Raw genomic sequence first — 18,886 nt, 5'->3', positions numbered from 1 at the left:
CATTACGATTGCTCCTTGTTCTACAAGGATTAGTTTAATATCTCGCAATAGTTAGGCCTTACAAAGGGGAGGATCCAAGTGGCACGTAGGGTGGCGTTCGCAAGTCCTAAACAGGATGTTCCGAGGATCAACTTCATGTTGGTTTTTAGGCCTTGTTTAGGATCGGCTTACGAGCACCTTGCGTGGCCGCGAGGCCCAACCTGGAGTAGGATGATCCGATTATGCGGTGAAAACCCTAAATCGTCGTAGATCTAATTAGCTCTATCTTGATCAAGCAGGACCGCCAAGTATTCGTGCACCCCGTACGAATCATGGGTGGATCGGCTCTTTGAGCCGATTCACAGGATAACCTGAGAGCCGATCGAGGCTCGTATTTAACGTTTACATGTATGCCCTGCGCAGGAAACTAAGCGAGGCATCCCCATCACCTTCCGGCCAGGTATAGGTCAGGTGGCACGCCCTTGCACTTCGCATCGCCGCGTGTGACCAGAAGAGCATTGCGGGCCGTCGCTCGGAGGGGTCTCAGCCAGCCGCAGCTCTAGGCTCTTCCCGGCTCTACGGTGTTGACAAGGCCGCTGCCCGCCGGTGGGTTTTGGCAGTCAACAAGAACATAAGAAATTATCGATACGTCGGAGACGTATCAGTCCTTCACATAGAAAACTTGAGCAACATCTTTGGCTAGGACGAATGGTTCATTTCTGTACCCAAGATTGTTGAGATCCACTGTTGTCATTCCGTACTGCTGATCTACCTTTACTGCTGTCATCTTGACCCATTGGCACCGAAACAGAGGGACCTTAAAATTAGGTCCATAGTCAAGTTCCCATATGTCCTCTATGTAACCATAATATGTCTCCTTTTGCCCATTGTACCCGGTTGCATCGAAACGAACACCACTGTTTTGGTTGGTGCTCTTTTTGTCTTGTGCGATCGTGTAAAATGTATTCCCATTTATCTCGTACCCTTGGAAAGTCAGTACAGTCGAAGATGGTGACCTAGCCAACAAGTACAGCTCATCTCCAACTTCGTCGTTATTCATGAGTTCTGTTTGTAACCAGGCGCTGAAACTATCCATGTGTTTATCATTAATCAAGGATTCAGATAGCCCTGGGTTTTTGGACCGTATAATATTCTTATGTTCCTCGATATACGGAGCCACCAATGTTGACATTTGTAAAACTGTGTAGTGTGCTTTAGTGAAAGAATGTTCGTCCATAAATATCTTTGCTTTCCTTCCTAGCGTGCCTTTTCCACTAATTCTCCCCTCATGTCGCGATTCGGGAACACCAATCGACTTAAGGTCTGGAATAAAGTCAACACAGAACTCAATGACCTCCTCTGTTCCATAACCCTTCGAGATGCTTCCTTCTGGCCTAGCACGGTTATGAACATATTTCTTTAAGACTCCCATGAACCTCTCAAAGGGGAACATATTGTGTAGAAACACAGGACCCAGAATCTGAATCTCTTTGACTAGGTGAACTAGGAGGTGCGTCATAATGTTGAAGAAGGATGGTGGGTACACCAACTCAAAGCTGACAAGACATTGGACCACATCAGTTTGTAACGCTGGTAGACTTTCTGGATTGATTATCTTCTGAGAAATTGCATTGAGGAATGCACATAGCTTTACAATGGGTAGTCGAACATTTTCCGGTAGAATCCCCCTCAACGCAATCGGAAGCAATTGCGTCATAAGCACGTGGCAGTCATGAGACTTCAGCTTTTGAAATTTTTTCTCCGCCACATTTATTATTCCCTTTATATTCGACGAGAAGCCAGACGGGACCTTGATACTACTTAGTGCTTCAAAAAAGATTTCCTTCTCTTCTTTGGTAAGAGCGTAGCTGGCAGCACCACCTTGAAACCATTCAGGATTCTTGCCGTCTCGACCTTTCGTGTGTTGCTGGTCCTCCCGTGCTTCAGATGTATCTTTTGACTTCCCATACAAGCCAAAGAAGCCTAGCAGATTCACGCAGAGATTCTTCGTCAGGTGCATCACGTCGATCGCTGAGCGGACATCTAGGACTTTCCAATAGGGTAGATCCCAAAATATAGATTTCTTCTTCCACATGGGTGCGCGCTTATCAGGGCCATTCGGAATAGGTTGACTGCCAGGACCCTTTCCAAATATTACTTTCAAATCCTTCACCATATCAAATACATCATCACCAGGTCGGAGAAGAGGCGTCTCCCGGGTATCTTCCTCACCGTTGAAATGATTGCCCGGTTTACTTAAGGGATGCTTCCGCGGAAGGAAACGACTATACCCGAGGTACACAACCTTCTTACTCTTATCCAGATATATACTTTCAGTGTCATCTAAACAATGTGTGCATGCATTGTATCCCTTGTTTGTATGTCCTGAAATGTTACTAAGAGCAGGCCAATCGTTGATGGTTACGAACAACAGCGCTCGTAGGTCAAATTCCTCTTCCGCGTGCTCGTCCCACGCACGGACACCTTTTAAGTCCCACAACTGTAAAAGTTCATCAACTAATGGCCTTAGGTACACATCGATGTCGTTGCCTGGTTGCCTCGGGCCTTGGATTAACACCGGCATCTAAATAAACTTGCGCTTCATGCACAACCAAGGAGGAAGGTTATAGATACATAGAGTCACAGGCCAGGTGCTGTGGCTGCAGCTTTGCTCCCCAAAAGGATTCATGCCATCAGTACTTAGACCAAACCATAAGTTCCTTGCGTCACCTGCAAAGCGCGCGAACTTTCTCTCGATTTTTCTCCACTGCGCCCCATCAGCGGGGTGTCTCAACATCTCGTCTTTCTTACGGTCTTCCATGTGCCATCGCAACAGTTTGGCATGCTCTTTGTTTCTGAACAAACGTTTCAACCGTGGAATTATAGGAGCATACCACATCACCTTTGCAGGAACCCTCTTCCTGGGCCGCTCACCCTCAACATTGCCAGGGTCTTCAGATCTGATCTTATACCGCAATGCAGTGCATACTGGGCATTGTTCCAAATTCTCGTACTTCTCACCGCGGTATAGAATACAGTCATTAATGCAGGCATGTATCTTCTCCACATCTAATCCTAAGGGACAGACAAGCTTCTTTGCTTGGTATGTACTGTCGGGCAATTCATTGTTTCTAGGAAGCTGCTTCTTCACTATCTGCAGCAACTTTGTAAATGTGCTGTCAGTCACACCGTTCTCGGCCTTCCATTGCAGTAATTCCAATGTGCTACCAAGCTTTTTCTGCCCATCTTCACAATTTGGATACAACAATGTCTTGTAATCATTTAACATCTGGTCGAACTTCACCCTCACCTTTTCAATCTCGCATTCTGTCTTAGCATCCGTGATGGCCTGACCCAGATCATCGATGGGCTGATCTGGTGTCCGGTCTTCTGCTTCTACTTCATCGTTATCTTCCATACCAGTACCAGCACCGTATTCAGAGAACATATCATGATAGTTGTCATCATTCTCTTCTTCTTCTTCGTTGTCTTCCATCATAACCCCTCTTTCTCCGTGCTTGGTCCAACAATTATAGCCGGGCATGAAACCGGACCGATACAGGTGGAAGTGGATGACTTTGTGCGAAGAGTGTTCTTTCTGATTCCGACATACATCACATGGACAACACATAAAATTATTCCGTTTGTTTGCCCGGGCCACCTCGAGAAAATAACCCACACCTTTCATGAACTCGGTAGAGCATCGGTCAGCGTACATCCATTGCCGGTTCATCTGCATTATATAATTATCACCTACCTAGGTACCAAACATCATAAATAGAGAAATGGCTAATGTTACATCGACAGAGGAAAGGATAAAGTCGGTACCTCGACCGAGGAGGAAAGACTAGGAACAAAACTTATTTAATTAAGTATGGAATCTAAAATGGTGTGTCGGGCATTTCATCAAACACTTCTAGTGCATAGGAGGGGAAAAAAAGCACACACCACCCCCTCACACCTTCTATGTTCTCCAAAGTGAGATGGAATGAGGAGAGGGGTGGGCTGCAGCCTTTATATATAGTGGGGGGCCTTTTGCCCCGGTTGGTAACACCAACCGGGGTAAAAGGGTACCCTTTTACCCCGGTTGGTGTTACCAACCGGGCAAAAGGTCCCCCACGAGGCCCTCTGCTCGCCCCAGCCCCAGCGCTGCGGCCTTTTGCACCGGGCCGTGGCGGGGCCGGGGCGAAAGGGGGGAGGGGCACCGGATATTAGGTGCGTTTTCCACTAGTGTCATTTCTAGAGACAATTTTTCGGGATCAGAGGGAGTATCAGTTATTCATTTGCGCTCGTTTCTCAACGTGGAAGTTCTGCCACGATATTCAGGTCCAGTGTCAAACTTTCACACTTGACGATTCTCAGCTTCATGTACATATACATTCGTTCATTCAATAATAAAATTAACTCTAAAATTAATAATATGCCTAGTTGCCATGCTTGCGCACCTATGAAATCTTGTAGATATACCCAAAGCCTGACGGTACCTATGAATTGTGTCAACAAAATTGACTCAGTACCATTTTCTTGCAGATGGTCCATGGCATACGACACCAGAGAGAGCCGGCTCACATGATGCCTGAACCAAGTTACCATCGTTTACAGTGTTTCGGCTGCAACTTGCATCAAGACACCAGAGAGAGCCGGCCCACATGGAGTCTTAATCACGATTAGGAGTCTTAATCACTCACCATTAGGGTTGGTTCTGCATCTGGATCCCACCACTCCACACGTCTCTATTATATAGTACCTGGGCTGGGCGCTGGATCTAGATCTAGATCTCATTCTCACCACAGGATAGAGACAGAGCACGAATCCCCTTCCTCCTCCACACACGACTCGGCAGACAGGATATGGAGCTTCTCCTCAGCATGGATTCTCCAGGTAATTACCATCTCCAGGAAAATTTCTATGCTTCTCGATTACATACTGATGGATGGATAATTGCTAGTTTTAGCCACAGGGCCTAGCTCCTCCATCGTGTTTAGGATGTGCTTTGGAGTTAATTTGGGCCAATCATCCCCAGTAAATCCCATGGGGATTTCTGAGAACTCCACTTCTTGCAAATGTTTTCCTACAGGAATATATCTCTTTAATTCAAAGGATTCTGAGAGCTCTGCTTCTCCCCTATAAAGCTTGTTTCATCTGCTGGATTAATTAAGAGACATATGAATTTGCCACCGTAAACAACCTCACTTACGATTCCAAAGTGAAAGTTTCGATTCTAGAATCGTATGGAAGATATCTCACCAAGAACAACTTTCTTTCTCTCTCGTTTTTGTAGATCCTTCTCAGGGACTTCCATGGAGAAAACACATCGTTTGGTTGATCTGAAGCCTGCAAATGTACCGCTAGACGAGAATATGATGCCGAAAATTGCGGATTTTGGTATCTCGAGATGCTTCGGTGAAAAGCAAAGTACGGTGATCTCTTCAAAACCGTTTGGAACAATGTAAGTTTTCTGGAAAACGCTTCTTCTGGTATGTGTGATTGAACGTCAGTTCCCTTTTTCCCCCATTGATTTATTAGGTACTATATATATTTATACAGGGGATATTTGGCACCAGAATTTTATGTGTCTAGACTAATATCATTCAAGTCAGACATATACAGTCTTGGTGTTATAATCATGGAGATAACGGTGAAGTTTACAAGGTACGATTCTCGTGTATTGCTTTGTGTATAATGTCATTCTTCTGTTTAGATGTCGCATAATAGGTATGGGGAGGATTACAAGGTACGGTGTGATAGTATCACTAGATATAAACCCGTGCTCCATTTTAACATGGTTTTTTAACTAGCAGGGAGTTTATAACAGAGAAGAGATTGCTGTGAAGAAGCTTTATAACATGCAAAATATCGAGGGCACAAGAATTTCTAAACTTAATAAGGTCAAGCATCATCATTCGGTTAGTTGGCTACTGTTATGAAACACAACATAGACAATGCTAGAGCGCTCTGCTTCGAGTATATGAAGGACGGAAGCCTTGATAAACATATTACTCGTATGACTTGATATCAAATGATTAGGGGAATTTGCGAGGGTTTAAGTTATCATCCGGACTTAAAACCGGACAGCAAAAAGTTGTACCACCATAGATGTACTACCATGGATGTACTAAGTAAATCATAAGCTCGCATGAAAAGTATATCACTTCCTGGTTCATCAAGGACTGAATAAAATATTTGGTGATTCGAGTCATTTTGGTGTGTACCTAAATATTTATATCACAGTTGAATAAATTGAACCGTCGAGGTAAAAGAAAAAAAAATACAACGCTTTGGGTGCTATGAACCAGGCCGAGAAGGTGGGATGGAACAAGGGGCGAGTCAGCTTAATTCTCTCATCCTATCATACACGCCACTTGACATAAGAACTGAGTGCTTGACTGAGGCCAAATTACCTCAAGGAAGATTATGGAGTTATTCCTGAGCAGCTCATGTAGGTTTTCATTTATCTATATACCAGTAGCCGGAAGGTGCGCTGTCCATATGTGCTACATGAAGAATTAATTAGAAAAATGTACTAGTGCTGTGACCAAATAAATGACCAAGTCTCTCATTTATTGTCATGATCTCTGAAAACAGCATCAGGTTATATTATTGTCAAATAAAACCAACTGAGATTAAATATCTCGTCCTACCATCTAAGCCACTTGACATGAGTATTGTGCGGCCTTTTCATTTATTTATAACCCCGAGTCAGTATCCACATACATCACTATGACTGAAATAAATCTAACTCGAAACCAGTAGCAACAAGAATTGCTCCAGAGAGCATCAAACAAGAAAAAATAAAGTACTCATGCACCCTACTGAATAATCACAATAATGACAGTCATCCTGTCAGCTGAATAGAGATACTATAGGTTGTACATATGCGGAAATTCAATTCGGCTCCTGAGTGCGTATGCTCCCTCTACCAACAAAATATATTTTGAACTGTGGAAAAATTTTGATAAAAAATTCTACATGTACATCTCCATAATATATGTGTATGTGTCAAGTTTCACGAAAAAATAATATTTTTTGTGGCCTATGTAAAAAAGAAAAAACTTATCCGGTGAAAAGCATTGTTTTCAGCACTGAATTTTGTCTTTTTTACACACGTCACATGATAAGTTCATTTTTATGAAACGACTTTGTGAGCGCGTAGCACGTGAAGATGTACGTGCGAATTTTCTGTTTCAATTTTTTTGAAATTTAAAATATGTGTAAGATGCATATCAAAATATAAGGAGCATATGCTCCCATGTTCCAAAACACCACTCCCGTACATATGAGACAAGGGAATTTATACTAGACACTTGTAATTACGAGAAGCAAAGATTACACTCTTATTTCAAACTGGAACACCTCAAAAGCCAACCATAAACTAGTATTTTGCCAGATGATCTAAATACACATTTGTATGAGAGCTAGCTACTTATTCTTTTGAGGGGAGCGAGCTAGCTATTTCTGAATTCAGGCTTTAGCTCACCTTAGGCTAAACACTGACAGCCTTTAGATACTTGCTATTCGTCGCCAAGTTTATTTCTTACGGCCATCGATTTCTTGTTAGAATCCTGAAAAAGTATTACTCATTAGCCATAAACAAGGATTCTGAAAAGGTATTGTAACCACAAGGAGAATTTCTGAATATCCATAAAAAAGTTAATATCCAGTAGCAATCCCCGGCTGCAGCTGCAATCCCAGCGGTAGCCGGTCGCTTCCAGAACCGCCGGCCGGGCACGATTAGCAGGTGGGCTAGCTCCTATAGTCGTGGAATAAGAAACGGTCGATGTAAAAGAAGGAAAAAAAAACATTAGGTAGACGGAGACGGATGTGGCCTGGTTCGATCGAACCGACCCGGGTGCAGAATAAAGAGTTTTCATGTCCTTACTATATAGAGTAGGCCAGGATTGTGTTGATGTCCGAGGTACGGAAGCCGTTGAAGTTGGTGCCGGAGCCGGTGGTGTAGGCGCCCATGTCGTCGAACACGAGCCACTCCCCCACGCTCATCTCCGGCAGCTGGTATCCGGTGACCACCGTGTCGAGGGAGTCGCACGTTGGCCCAAACACCGTGGACGCGAACGTCTTCTCGCCGTGGCACCGTACGGTGAGCGGCTTCGGCCGCGGCACGTAGTCGTCCATGCGGATGCAGTTGAGGGAGCCGTAGACGCCGTCGTCGATCCAGTACTCCCGCAGGTCTCCGCGCGTGCGCTTCCCTATGACGCGCGCGGCGAGCGTGAATGCCGTCTCGGCGAAGTACCGGCCCGGCTCGCCGATGACCTCCACGCGGGGGAGGTCGCCGAAGCGCTGCTCTATGGCGCCGCGGATGACACGGGCGGCCTCGTCGAATGCTGCGCCCGCAACGAACCCACCGCCGATGTCGAGCACGCGCATGGGCGGCATGCCAAGCGCGGCGGCCGCGTCGAACGCCGCTCGCGCCGCCTGGATGGCGCCGCTGTACACGTCGGTGCGCGATCCGCCGCTCCCGACGTGGAAGGAGACGCCGGCCACGGCAAGGCCCACGCGCTGCGCGGCGCGTAGGAGCGGGACCACCTCGTCGGCGTGAGCGCCGTACTTGGTGCCGAGGTCGACCTTGGCGTGGCTGTTTTCGGGGCCCTTGATGCGTAGGAGGAGCTCGCAGCTGGGATGGCAGCGCTTCACCTTGGCCACCTCCTCCACGGAGTCGTAGGTGGTGAGGTTGACACCCACCTGGGACGCGTACTTGAGGTGCTCCTCAGGCTTGCACGGGTTAGCGTACACGATGCGGCTGGGATGGACCCCGAGCGCGACAACGGCCTGGATCTCGACGCGGCTGGCGCAGTCGAAGCCGGTGCCCAGGGCGGCGAGCGCGCCAAGCAGTGCCGGCTCCGGGTTGCACTTGACAGCGTAGTAGGGGCGCACGCCGGGGAGCCAGCGGTTGTGCAGGTCGATGATCCTGCCGAGGTCAAGGACGTGGAATGCGCTGCACACGCCGGAGGCGGCGATGGAGCGCATGAGGCCAGGGACGCCCTCCACGGAGCGCCGGAAGGCCAACACCTTCCTGTCCTTAACACCGGCGGCCACTAGCACGGACTGCATAGGGCTGCCTGCACCCATAGCTAGCGATGGATGGGTGTGGCTCTCGGTGCATGGACAGCCCTTTATATAGTGGTAAAGGAAGTGGCATATTAGAGCTCTTTGAGGATGGGTGTGGCTCTCGGAAGGCATATTAGTGCCCTGTATACAGACCCCATCAGGAGGGGACTGGAACCACACATGCCGGCCAATAGATAAATTAACTGAACCTCTTGCCAGGTTGTGCGCATATACATTCGTATAAGCGTGAAAAGGATTTGAGTGAAGACAAACGGAATACGCGTGCGAATAGCTATACAAAATCTTACTTTAACATCCTGCAGTTCGTGCGTCGGTAACCTCAAAGAGCTCAGACGGTAAGCCCTTCGTCATGATATCGGCAAACTGCTGCGAGGACGACACGTGAAGAACCCGAATCTAACCGAGAGACACCTTCTCACAAACAAAGTGGATATCGATCTCGATGTGCTTCATGCGGCGATGCCGGACCGGGTTACATGCCATGTAAATATCACCGCCATTATCACAAAAAGCAACGGTCGCAGAAGACAGGAGAGGACGCTAAAGCTCAAGAAGAAGTTGTCGAAGCCTCGGCACTGGAGCAGGACACCGTGGCCTGCCGTTTGGAGGTAGCCAGAAGTGGAGCATCAGCTGTCAGAGCAGCCGACCCAATCCGCGTCGGAGTAGGCAATGAGGGAGGCGTCCGACGTGGAGTGGAGCTGAAGTCCGTGGTCGAGGGTGCCACGGACATAACGAAGGATCCACTTGATGAGGTTGAGGTGACGTAGCAAAGGATCCACTTGACGAGGTTGAGGTGAGGTTCCCTAGGAGCGTGCATGTAGAGGCACGTTTGCTGGACAACAAGGGCAATGTCAGGACGGGTGAGCGTAAGGTAGCGCACCGAAGAAGGTCGATGGCATACTAGCATTGCGAGAGAAGCATCCCCGAAGCGGAGCGAGAGACCGAGATCCCGAGGAAATAGGACAAGTCCCCGAGATCGGTCATGGAGAACTCGCGCTGAGGTTGGTCGGTGATGTATTTTAGGAGCCCGTGCCTGGATGCGGTGAGGATGATGTCGTCGGCTAGGCTATCTCGGTATCGCGCCGAAGCACGAACGGAGACACGTCGCTCCGGGAAGCCACGAAGCCGAGTCGATGAGCGAGCCGTTGGTACCACGCGTAGAGCGTCCGCTGAGTCCGTAGAGGGACTTCGGAGCGAGCCGGACGTGCTAAGGACGCACGGGGTCGATGTGGCCGGTCGGCTGCTCAATGTGAACCACCTCGTCGATATTGCCATGGAGGAAGGCGTTCTTGACGTCCGAGTCGATGAACCGTCCAAGCATGTGAGATGGCGATGATGAGCACGATGTGGATCGTAGCCGGCTTGACGACATGACCGAAAGTCACATCATAGTCAATACTAGGCTGCTGCGAGAAACCACGGACCACCTACCCGGCCTTGTACCGAGCAAGACCACCATCGGTGCCAAACTTGTGCTTGAAAATCCAATTCCACTGAAACAACACTAGCACCAATAGGACGAGGAACAAGAGACCAAGTATGGTTACGAAGAAGAGCATCCTACTCCTCGGACATGGCGGCACAAAGAGGTTCTCGAAGAGCGGAGCGATAGGTTTTGGGGATAGTAGATATGGAAGAGTGTTCGGCCGAGAGATTGAGTTTGTCAATGGGACGAAACAATACCGTTCTTGGCGCGAGTGAGCATGATGTGGGTGTTGGTGGCGGAGGCGGTGCTACCGCGAGATCCACGAGGAGGGGCAGGTGGTGGGGAGGGTTGATGGCCAGAGGACGCAGACGGGGGCGGCAGCGCTGTTGAGGCGGGTGTGTCGGTTATCGACGTCGGGGGCATAGGCGCCGAGCCATGCATGGTGGGCTGGGCTGGCCCGCTAGGGGCGCGGCGACTGTGGGTGTGGGCTCCGTGGAGGCCAAGTCCAGGAGAAAGTCCATATCGTCCGGAGACTGATCGGTGCCGGTGGCGGCAAAGGGAAAAGTATTTTTGTAAAAAACGACGTGATGGGATATGATGACGTGGCGAGAAGACAAGTCTAGACATCTATATCCGCCGTGAGAGGGAGGGTAACCAAGGAACACACACACCGTGGAGCGAGGGACGAGCTTGTGCGGCGTCGTGGTAGACTAGTTCGGATAGCTCAGACACCCGAAGAGACGGAGGTCGCATAAGGAGGGTGGCTGTCAGTATAGGAGGGTGTAGAAATATTTGCAACAAAATATTTTTAAACATAACAAAATTCTATGCAACTAAAAATGCAGAAATACCTAAAATATTTGCACTAAAATCTCTAAGCTAAAATTAATCTAAAATTTCTAAGCTAAAATTACTCTAAAATTTCTAAACTAAAATTACTATTAATCTAATATTTCTAAGCTAGTAATAAAAATAGTAAGATAAAATTTTCTAAGCTAAAATTTCTAAGTTAAAATATCTAAGCTAAAATTTCTAACTAAAAAAACCTAAGCTAAATTTACAATTAATCTAAAATTTCTAAGCTAGTAATAAAAATACTAAGATAAAATACTAAGTTAAAATTTTCTAAGCTAAAATTTCTAAGTTAAAATTTCTAAGATAAAATTTATAAAAAAAAATCACTTTAAGCTAATCTTTGTAAGCTAAAATACCTAATTAATTCCTAAAATACTAACAAATAATACCTAAAATACTAAGCTAAAAAAATACCTAATTATTTCCAACTCCGGAGAGGAGGTCGACAGTGCGGGGCGGCGGTGGCGCGTGGGTGCGCGTGGCAGTGGCGGCGGCATGAGAGGTCGAGGAGGAGCACGGTCGGCGCGCGTGGAGGACGGCGACGCGGACCGGCGGCGAGTGCGAACGGCGACGGCGAGGAGGTCGGGCAGCCTGACGGCGTCGATCTCGTTTTGGCCTCCTGAGTGTCGTGGCCTATGCCCCCGCCCGCGATTGATATAGCCACCCACCCTTTTGTCACAGATGGTACAACGAGCCGGGACTAAAGGGGGGTCTTTATTTGCGGCTGGTGCCACGGTCCGGGTCATAGGGGGTGGGGAGGTTTCGGGGAAAGCGCACGCGCGCAAGCCTTTAGTCGCGGCCTGTGGTACGCGCCTCGACTAAAGATCCCGAAAGGGCTCCAACGTTGGAAATTTCTGTTCCATTTCGAATTTCAATTTGACTTTGAACATTTTTCTAATACTTACGAATTTGAGAAAACTTTAAACATGAAAAGTGTTTCAATTTGAATAAATATTCCAATTATATTTTCTATTTTATAAAATAATTATTCCAACGTGGAACATGGGAAATATGCTTCAATTTCAATTTGAACATTTTTAAAAAACTTATGAATTTTTAAATATAACACTGGATACATAACCTATGCATGTTAGTAAACTCAAACATAACAATTAAAAACTATATTATATAGGAAAACATGGGGGCAAAATGAATCCAAAGATCACAATAATTTTTTATTTCAATTAAACGTCTCACATATGATAATTATTGTTTAGACGATCTAGATCGTCACATTGGGACTACGATCACATAGCACCGCGACACACCCTAGCTAGCAATCTCATATCCTAGGCAAGCATCGCGATAGGCATACATGATGCGAAAATAGCTCAATGGAAAGTTGCCCCAACCAAATCTGAGGTCCTCTTCTCCCTTCTTCAGCTTCTCGCCCTTTTCCTTCTTTGGAAGATTTGTGCCAATAGTAAAATTGGCTAGATCATAAAGACTCAGAAGATTATGGCTATGTGGGTTAGGTTGAAGGACCTTCTGGAGGTCGACGACGGACGGAATATGAATTCCGTAAGGTCGCAACATATGCTGATCGTTGTGGATAGCCGCACCGTAGAATTTGATGGTTGTGTCCATCAAGAAGTCACGGAGGGCCTCCGACACCCGATCAGCGTGGCAAATGTGGAACACCAACGTGTCGGTGGCCACAGACAGTTGCAGGACGGCGACACGCTGCATCCCCACTGCGGCGTCGGTGAATTCGCAGTCGAGGCCAACGATCTTCATCGGTGCAGCATCGAGGTAGCGCGTCTTGACGTCGTGGATCCATATCGCCACGGTTGACCCGCGGAGAGTGACCACGACCTGGAAGTTCATGTCAACGTCATCGTCCTTGTAGTGATACACCCGGCATTGAGTTCGGTCCTCGGGCAGCTCCATGGCGCGCGTCAGTGATTCGCGAGTGGATTTGAGAGACGAAGATATTAGAGAGAGAGGGAGAGGATATGGTACATTTGAAAAATGGCACTTAAGCTCTCTTTATATAGAGCTAGCAGAGGAGATGAGGGGCTGGCCGTGTTAATTAGGCGCCGTCCAAGTTTCAACTTCTGAAATCCATTCAAATTGGTTGATCAACTTGCAAAACCAATTAAGTGTTCTTCATTCCCGTGTGATCAAAGACCAGCGCGGGAGCTCGAGGACCAGCGTTTGAACACATATTGGTCCCGGTCTGTAACTTGGACCGGGACGAAAGGGTGTCACGAGGCCGCAACGGTCCGCATAACTCTTTAATCCCGGACTGTATTATCTGCCGGGACTATTAGTCCCTAACGAGCCGGGATCAAAGAGTGTCGTACACTTCGGCGCTTTCGGGGCGATGTGGCCGGATCTTTTGTCCCGCCCCGTTTAAAAGGTTCCATCAAATGAATATGATTCAAATGGTAATACATTTAAAAGGTTCCAAAAACATAAGTCTTTTCTTTTGTTTTTATGCAAAGCATTTTTATTCATATTATTTTCTAATTTAAAGTTGCCAAAATGAATTATCAACAAAATTCAAACCAATTATTAAAATAGTGGGTTTAGTTACTTATTTTGTTCTCTGTTTTTAAACTATGTATTTGGAAGGCCATTTATTAATTGTATTAAACTAGAAAATAAAAGAATGGAAAAAGAAAGGAAAAGGGAAGAAAAACAGAAAAGAAAAAAACAGGAACAAAAAAAGAGACCACCTACTTGGGCCAGCCCTCACTCTCTCTCTCAGCCCCACCGGCCCGTGCGCGGCCACGCGCGCGCTCCCTCTCTCCTGCCGGCCCACCTATCGCCCACCCTCTCTCTCCCGACGACGCAGGACCCAACCTGTCATCTCCTCCCCACACCAACGGCGCCCGAAACTGCCGAGCGCCTCTCGGCGTCCGTGCCCACTAACCCGCCTCCGCCTCCGCTCGCAGCCGCCACCCCTCTAAAGCCCGCACTCCTGGCTACCTTTACCCTCTCTGACCTCTCACTATCGCGCCGCCAGGCCGTGTAATTTCCTCGCCGAACCCCGCTGCCCCGACGCCGTTCCCTGCCGATTGCGGCCGCTCCGGTGAGCCCCAGCCACTCTCGATTCTTCCCCTCGCTTTCCCTCTCTGTCGCGCACCCCCTGGCGCAGTCTCATGCCCACGCTTCCTCTACAGAGCCACCGCGGCGAGCAGCCGCTTCCACCGTCCGCGGGCGCGACTCCGGCGAGCGATTCTGTCCACGCCAGGAAGCTCCGTCGCGCCATGCTTCGCCATTGACTTCGCCTCGACGCCACGAACCTCCGATGAGCCTCCCCGCTTCCCAAAGCCCATGTTTTCCCTTTGTGAGCCCGGCGCCGCCCGTCTCCGGTGAGCTCCGGCGAGCTCTGGCCATTTTGACCTTGGTCAATATTACCTGGCCGTTGGATCTTGATATGATGGCCAGGTCCGGCCCTTGACCACCCTCAATCAACCAGTCCACGCGGGCACACCCCCAGCCAATCAGATGCGGTGATGTGGCATCCCAGTCAGCATCCGAGTCAAATTGAGTCAAATTTGATTTTTAAATTCAATTTAAACCACAGATTGATCTACCAACTTTGAAAATTCATAGAAAAATAAATACAACTCCAAAAATTATGAATTTGGTATCAATGGATTGTTAATGAAATTCTCTACACAAATATAAGGAAATATTTTGTAGGTTTTGTTATAATTTTTGGAGTAAATTTAAAATTGGTAAACTAGATTTTTAACACTAAAAGATTTTTTATTATTTTTCTACAAGTCCAAATTTAAAGTTTTTGTAGTCTCTGGATTCCTTATAACTTGTAGAACATTTTAGAATCAAAACATTTCAAACTTGAATCGTGCACAAAATTTCTAAGTTGAATTTTGTCAAATTCAGTATTCTGGCCATAATTCAAATTCTATAATTCATTTTTTAAATGAATCCAATTTTGTTGGCTTGCTATTGTTGTCCTCTCATCCATAGACATCAAAACATGATTTTTACAGAAACATTAAAATTGCTTTTGATTTTAAATGGGTTTAAAGTACTAGTTAATTATCAGAAAAATTAATAACTTAATAATAAATTCATTTAAATTTTGACCAGAGCCACACATCAACTAAATAAACATAATATGATAAAATTTCATCATATCCAATCATATTAACTTGTTGTGATTTAATGTGGTTGCATTCATGCATGCATACATATTTTTGTAATGCTTTTATTGAATGTATGTTTATTTTGGTGTTATTTATTTTGTTTAGAATTTGAAGAGGAGCATTTCAACTATCGTGATTGTTGTGCTTGTTCTCGGTTGCTCTGTTCAAGGCAAGTGATACACCATACTCCCCTTATTTTTCTATATTCTCTTAGTGATTTCAAACTAGTATGCATGATAGGTGATTTTCGTTTTCTCAAGTATATGCTAGGCTAGAATACCCAGTAGTGTGTAGCCATCCTGAAAACCTATTAGGTATAGACTTAGCTGTACTTGTTCACCTCCAATAACTGCTGCTATTCATTTTGGTTGTATTGATTCTTAAACTTGGAAAATTAACAACCTTAATGAATCACCAGGGTGGATTGCACCTTGCCCGGTGGTTGAATGAATGTGGATCGCCACCTAGGAACAAATAAATTTGTAGGACTTCTCTGTTTTAGTTAGCTTCCGGTGCAGCCTTGAGGTAATATGAGCTCGCCAAGAATGAGTAGGTTGTGGGGGGTCATCTTGGTGTCGATCGATGGGTGGTAGCAGAATTGTAGGAGGATCAAGTCTGGCTGGTATGGGTGAGGTCTTGTCTCAATTTCTTCTTCCCCAAATGCACCCAGTGTGTATAGGATGTTTGGGTAATTGAGTCTTAAGGTGAAAGTGCACACCCTCTCGAGAGTTAAATCTAAGATCTTAGCCGTGTCCCCAGTTATGGACAAGTTTAGCTTCTAGGCAGGGATTGAGCTGAAGAAACTCCTCACCTTTTCTGAATGAATTAAAATTTGTTAGCAATCTCTTTTAGGTGCACATGGCTGTCAACCCCTCTATGCCCCCTTTGTTAAACTTCAGAGCTGCCAACCTCTGACGACATTATTAAATTTCATGGCTGTCAACCCATGATGGCTTTCTATAATGATTTAAAATGATTTACAAATGATATGACAAAACTGGCTTTATGCAAATATCCTAGACTCCACTAGCCAAATATTCATTTACTAATAGACTTTACATTTATATCCACCATAGTGTCACTTGCCAGTACATTAAATTGTACTGACCTCCACTTGTGGGGCTGCATATTCAAATGTGCAGGTCATTCGGGACGAGGAGTAATTGATTAGGATCTTGAGCTTACAATCAAACATGTCTGCCTGTGGCACATGAAGATAATGGAGGCTCATTGCTACTTTATTTCCGCTTTGTTTGCTTTGGTACTTTGTTCATTTAAGCTAGTCAATGTGACTATGCAGTTTGTAAGACTATTTTATTTGATTACCCAATGGATCATCGTTGTAGACTTGATGCTATTGCAATGAATATTTCATTTTGTCATGTGTATGCTATCAGTGATCCCAGGAATAGCAGGTTACACAGGTGTTCAATCATTATCAAAAGGTAGGATGCTACAGTGGAGTAGGTTTAATCAAAAGCACTCTGTGACTTTGCGTGTCCACACTAGTGGAGAACATGCCTATTATCTTGGTTTGTAAGGGCCTTTGGGTGCCCTACGTGGGCGCTGTCCAGCAAGTTGGCAGGCGACATTTAGCCCCGGTCCGGGGCTAAAGGTTCTCTGTTTTTAGCATAAAATCATTTTTTTCATAAAGAAATACAACTTTTTCTGAATTTTGAATAGTTTAATTTTTTCACCTTTTCAAATTATTTATTTAATTTCGAGTATTTTAATTATTTGACATTTTAATCTCTATTCACCCATATTCTCAAGTCAAAGTGTATACCTGTGGCCAAACTTCCCGCTCGGTCACTCATTCTCACATTACTCCACCCTGAGCATGCTTAATTTTTATGTTCTTACCAAGTAGCTTCCAAGTACGCAGACACAGCTTACTGATATTACTATCATATCAAGCATATTAACCTCTTGCTCACGATGTCATACTTATTTATTGTTTAAATTCAAAATAAATATTTGAACAAACTAAAATAATTAAGTAATAATAATCTTAAATAAATATTAATAAAATGAATTTAATTTAATTTTATCTTTATCTAATTAATATGGAATAATTCATATCTTTAAATCTATAAATTGGAATTTTACAACTAATATGTCTAAATCGAGTAGGAAAATGAGAGAAATCCAAATATGACTTCCATGTCATCTTATTCATCATGCCTCATGTTTCTTGTTTATAACTAAGTCAAAAAATCTAAAAACCCTTCTTAGAATTCACTTACTATGTACGAAGTTCTATGACTTTTGAGGTCATGACCGTTCATAGGTTGGGGTTGAATATTGAGAAACTCTAGGTGTATCTCTGATGAAATAGGTAGCTGTGTAATTACAAATAAGTTTTGCTAAAAATCATGAGCAAACTACGAGGCACATGTAGTTCAAATTTGACGTGTTTCTAGCTGAATCAGCAACAACTTGTGTTTACTAAAAGAGGTGGATGGAAACCTTTTCAGTAGCAAGAATTTGGTTATTTGAGCATATAACATGGTCTAGTATGTTTTTTTTTTAAATGTAGTTCTCAAGTTTTGCAACATATTTGTGGTTGTTGCTTCACAAAAAAAACTTTTTCCGCACCCGAAAAATGGAAAATGGTTATTTTGTGCAATTAAAAGGTAAACTTTCTTCGACAACATTGTTTATGCTTATAAGATGCATGTTTGTGTACAATATGGGCACATTTAAACAAACTAAGCCATGGATGTGGCCATAACACCCGTCATTTGGCTCTAAAGTCAAGACTCTTCGTACAAGATAGCTCATTTCTATGAACACCTTTCCAATATAACTATTGTATTCCAAGTTTATTATTTTTGGTGGATACTAGGACATATATAATGACACCACGCGAAGGTATTACATTATTTTGAATTTTTCTGAATATTTTGGAATTTTCTATGCTGATTTCAAAAGAAAGTCAAGACGGTTGGCATGACAGTTCGTAGCTAGGGACTGGATATTTAGAAACTCTTGGTGTATCTCTAATGAAATAAGTATTTGTGTACCTAAAAATAATATATTTTTTCAAAAATCATATTCAAACTATGAGGCACCTGTAGTTTAAATTTGACCTATTTTCAACTAAATGGGGGTCTTTAGTCGCGAGCTGGCGCCACGGTCCGGGACAAAAGGGGGTGGGGAGGTTTCGGGAAAGCACGCGCGCGCAAGAGTTTAGTTGCGGCCTGTGGTACATGCCACGACTCAAGATCCCGAAAGGGCGCCAACGTTGGAAATTTCTGTTCCATTTCCAATTCAATTTGACTTTGAACATTTTTAAAATACTTACGAATTTGAGAAAACTTTAAACATGAAAAGTGTTTTAATTTGAATAAATATTCCAATTCTATTTTCTATTTATAAAATAATTATTCCAACGTGGAACGTGGGAAATATGCTT

At 45.0% G+C, this 18,886-nt stretch overlaps 2 protein-coding genes across 2 annotated transcripts; one reads left to right on the top strand and one right to left on the bottom strand.

The window, feature by feature from the left end:
• Positions 1 to 4,878: 4,878 nt before the first annotated feature.
• On the top strand, positions 4,879 to 6,436 carry LOC124678146 (putative serine/threonine-protein kinase). The gene is made up of 4 exons (XM_047214069.1): positions 4,879 to 5,158; positions 5,261 to 5,428; positions 5,527 to 5,631; positions 5,781 to 6,436. Exons 1-4 carry the CDS (start codon positions 5,145 to 5,147, stop codon positions 5,809 to 5,811), a joined length of 318 nt encoding a protein of 105 aa, XP_047070025.1. The 5' UTR covers positions 4,879 to 5,144; the 3' UTR covers positions 5,812 to 6,436.
• A 1,421-nt stretch (positions 6,437 to 7,857) lies between these two features.
• On the bottom strand, positions 7,858 to 9,063 carry LOC124649304 (ornithine decarboxylase-like). The gene has a single exon (XM_047188957.1). It carries the CDS (start codon positions 9,061 to 9,063, stop codon positions 7,858 to 7,860), a length of 1,206 nt encoding a protein of 401 aa, XP_047044913.1.
• Positions 9,064 to 18,886: the final 9,823 nt, after the last annotated feature.

The sequence above is a fragment of the Lolium rigidum genome, chromosome 1, assembly GCF_022539505.1.
Source record: "Lolium rigidum isolate FL_2022 chromosome 1, APGP_CSIRO_Lrig_0.1, whole genome shotgun sequence".
NCBI lineage: Eukaryota > Viridiplantae > Streptophyta > Magnoliopsida > Poales > Poaceae > Lolium > Lolium rigidum.
The sequence above is the reverse complement of the archived record's forward strand: the minus strand, read 5'-3'. Positions and strand labels throughout refer to the sequence as shown.